The sequence below is a fragment of the Loxodonta africana genome, chromosome 1 (assembly GCF_030014295.1).
Source record: "Loxodonta africana isolate mLoxAfr1 chromosome 1, mLoxAfr1.hap2, whole genome shotgun sequence".
NCBI lineage: Eukaryota > Metazoa > Chordata > Mammalia > Proboscidea > Elephantidae > Loxodonta > Loxodonta africana.
In genome coordinates, this window is record NC_087342.1 from 199,909,426 (window position 1) to 199,913,358 (window position 3,933).

At 39.9% G+C, this 3,933-nt stretch overlaps 1 protein-coding gene across 1 annotated transcript; it reads right to left on the reverse strand.

Annotated features, from left to right (window-relative positions):
- Window positions 1-1,782: 1,782 nt before the first annotated feature.
- Window positions 1,783-3,707, reverse strand: LOC100654937 (trace amine-associated receptor 6-like). Its single transcript, XM_003404087.3, has one exon. The coding sequence runs from the start codon at window positions 3,093-3,095 to the stop codon at window positions 2,037-2,039; it is 1,059 nt and encodes a 352-aa protein (XP_003404135.2). The 5' UTR covers window positions 3,096-3,707; the 3' UTR covers window positions 1,783-2,036.
- Between the last annotated feature and the right edge of the window lie 226 nt (window positions 3,708-3,933).

Below are 3,933 nucleotides of genomic sequence, written 5' to 3' on the forward strand. Positions count from 1 at the left end.
TTGTGAAATGGATAAATGGATGAATGAGTATAAGATTAAATGTCTTGTCGTCCTCACATAAATAGGTTGGCAACTTCATCAAGCAGATATTGTGTACCATACTTTTTTAATCTTTTAATGACAGCCTGTTTTAGAATAAGTAGCCCTGGCGGCTCTGTGGTTAAGAACTCGGCTGCTAGTAGAGCTAGGCTGCTAACTGAAAGGTAAGTGGTTTGAACTCATCAGCTGCTCCACAGCAGAAAGACGTGGCAGTCTGCTTCTGTAAAGATTTACAAACTTGGAAACCTTATGGGGCAGTTCTACTGTGTCCTCTAAGGCCGATAGGAGTCAGAATCGACTTGACAGCAATGGGTTTGGTTTTGGTTTGGTATTTTATAATAGTTTCAGATTTACAGAGATAGTACAGAGAGTCCCCATATCCCCGGCACCCACTTTGCTCTATTGCTAGCATGCTACACCAGTACAGTACATTTGTCACAATGACTTAAAAAAAAAAAAAATACATTACTATTTACTAAATGCCATACTTTTTTCAGATTTTCATAGGTTTCGTTCCTGGATCCTATCTGGGATGCATTACATTTAATTGTTTTACCTCTTTCAGTTCCCCTACCCTGTAGCAGTTTCTCAGACTTTCCTCATTTGATGACCTTGGCAGTTTTAAGGAGTATTTGTCAGGTGTTTTGTAGGATGCCCCATTACTGATTGGAGTTTATCTGGAGTTTTCCTTATGATAATACTGCAGTTATGGGTTTTGGGGAGGAATGTAACAGAGGTAAAATGCTATTCTCATTACATCATGCAAGGACACATGCTATCGACATGCCTTATCACTATTGATGTTAACCTTGATCACTTGACTAAAGTACTGTTTGCCATTTTTTATTTCCACAGTGGTCCACACTGCTTCTTGCCAAAGTCAAAGCTTCTTAACGACAAAGGTGGGATTTACTACCTTTGTATTCACATCATCTAGCACTGACTTTTTTTTTTTTCTTTTAGCACTGACTTCAGTACAATGTAGGCATGTGGTTATGTTTGGTAAATGTAGGAAAAAATGGAGAATACCTGAATACCTTTATTGAGTTGCATATTCCATGATAAAACGATTAAGGAAACAATGATTTTAATGAGTGGCTCTTAAAACTTGCAAATACCTTGTTGCATTAAGCTTTATCATATAAAAAGAAACTAGAGAGCACGTTCAAAAGAGATTCTCCTTGAATGAACAGGGAACATTCACTCTGTGTGAACAGAAACATACAGCACTATCCACACCAACTATTCACAGTTTTGAGCAGTAATAGTACTATCGAGAAGAGCAGGCAGATAGTAACCCTAACTGCATCCTAGGGGATGCAATGGCTTCTGCTTCCTGCATTGGGGGAGGAAACATTGACACAGGGATGCCAGCATCTTGTTTATCAATCATACCAGCCTGGTTAAGATGATGTCTGTGTTTCCCAATTGCCCTTACATGCTCAGGTTTCTCACAGGTATGAATCAGACACAGTGGCTGGGTTGCTCTGCACTCAGTATTGTAAGAAAACACCTCCTGTCTCTTTTCCTTAGGCACTGAGCACAATAGACTTAACAACTACCCAAGAGTCTCCCTTGGGAAAACAAGAGACCAGTGAGGGCTATTCACAGATGAAATTTTGACAAGCTGGGAGAGTAGAAAACTGTGTAAGGAAAAGAGGAAAGAGAATCAAAGAAGAACAAAGATGTTTTCGGGCGGCATACCATAATAGAGGGAAGAGCCAGGGGATCACAGAAGGAAAGTATCTGCAGAGAGTGGGGTATGCTGAGCTCTGAGGCAGTTAACAAATAGGAATTTAATATTTATTCATCTAGTAAATACGTTTGGAGAAATGACTGAGGTCTGCACACCTTAGCAAGTCTGAAAATACTGATTTATTATATCTCATTTGAAGAGCAATTCATTTTCTCGTTTTTTAATATTCTTACTGAACTTTTTAAAGTGTCATTTCATTTGGAAATTGTGGCAATATCTTCAATTTTCTCAATCAATTTGTTTACATTTGTTCAGAAAACAAATTCATGGTTGCTGAATGGTCCTTTAAAACTTGACCACTCACAATCAGTTTTATGGATTTCCTAAACCACGGGTAAAAGAGAGCATAAATCAAAGGGTTCATGGCTGAGTTATAATAAGCACACCAACAACAAATCTCATAAATATAGGCAGGGGTTATGAAGCCCATATAAGCATCGATTAATGAATCAATACTATATGGTAACCATGAAATCATAAACGCGACCACTGTGATACCCAAGGTCTTAGCTGCTTTTCTCTCTCTCTTGGCCACTCTGGCTTTGTAACTCTCTGATGACAATGATGACTCTCTTGTTGCAATCTTTTCAGCCTGTCGTCTGGCCACAAGGAAAATATTGGCATACAGGATTATCATAACCAGCGTCGGTATAAAGAAAGACAGAAAATCTATCAACACCCAGTTCTGATTTACAACTGTCTGACAACCACCTACACAGTTGAGAGCACTAGATAATTCCTCTAGCCCGTCGTCATTGGCACCTGTAAAGAACACGGCACCGCTGTACGTAATTGGCAGGATCCAGGAGAGGCCGATGCATATTCCTGACACAGACACTGTAAACTTGGTAGGATAGGCCAGAGGGTCTGTAACAGCAATGTACCTGTCAATGGAGATAAAGCACAAGTGGAAGAGAGAAGAGTAGCAAAATGCCACATCACAGCACGTGTGGAAAATACAAAAACTGTCTCCGAAGTACCAGCAGCTCTCCACCAACCTGACCATGCTGAAGGGCATCACGATCACTCCGACCAAAAAGTCAGCGCAGGCCAAAGAGGAAATCAGAAAATTGGTTGGAGAGTGTAGCTGCCTGAAATGCAGGACTGAAATCATCACCAGGAGGTTTCCAAACACAGCCAGCAGAGCCCCACAGCCAAACACGGAGTACAGGACCACCCTGGGTCCAGGCGAGTAGGGAGATTTGACACAGGATCCGCTCACATTCTCATAGCAGAGCTGCTCGGGGGCAGGTGGGGACGCGCTGCTGCTCATGGTGCTGCTGTTTACACTGGGAGACATTGTCCTTCCCGGTTAGCACAAAGAATACAGAATTCCAATTTTCAATGCCTCTGTTAAAAATCACATCCACAACCACACACACAAACCCACCAGATGCTTGAGGATCTTTTTTTCAATTTTTCATTATAAATATCAAGTGTTTTCTATAAAAAATAAAACACAGCAAAAATTATTTTGCACAAGATTACTGGGGATTTATTTCAACTAACAAACGCCCAGCATTTTTAATTTGATAAAATTCTCTTTTAGCTATAAGTATTTTATTTTTTACCTCTAGAGTTCTTTGCAACAGTCACTGACATGAAATGTAATTATGAAGCTGAAGGATCGCCTCCTATTAGCTTAACTCTATGACGTTTGATCTGCATACTACCAAAAACCCACAGCCCACAGTCCTTCCAGCTAAATAAATGCCACCAATGGAAAAACCCCTAGATGGAATCCCCACAGTGTAAGGCGTAAACTAATACAATTATTTTCAACTGTGATCATTAAGAAAGTTATTCTACAAAACAACCCTTTACATTAAATTAGATTGGCCATTATATATTTTGTGCCGAAGATGCCTTTTTTTTTTTTAAGTGTGTAGACTTGAGCCACCTCCCTGTTACATCCCCCCACCCAGTTCCCAATCATGACTTTGCTACCTTTTTGAAGTTTTGTTACAAAGGTACAATATGATGCAAGAAATAAGAGTCAGTACTTGGCTCTTTCTCTCCTGTTAAGAACAATTTTTGCTTTTGCGTTGGTTACCTACATGTGGAAAATGTAACGTGTATTGAGGGCATCTTCAGATGATGAAATACGTGAAAGAGTTAAACTGCATAGTGTTTAGATG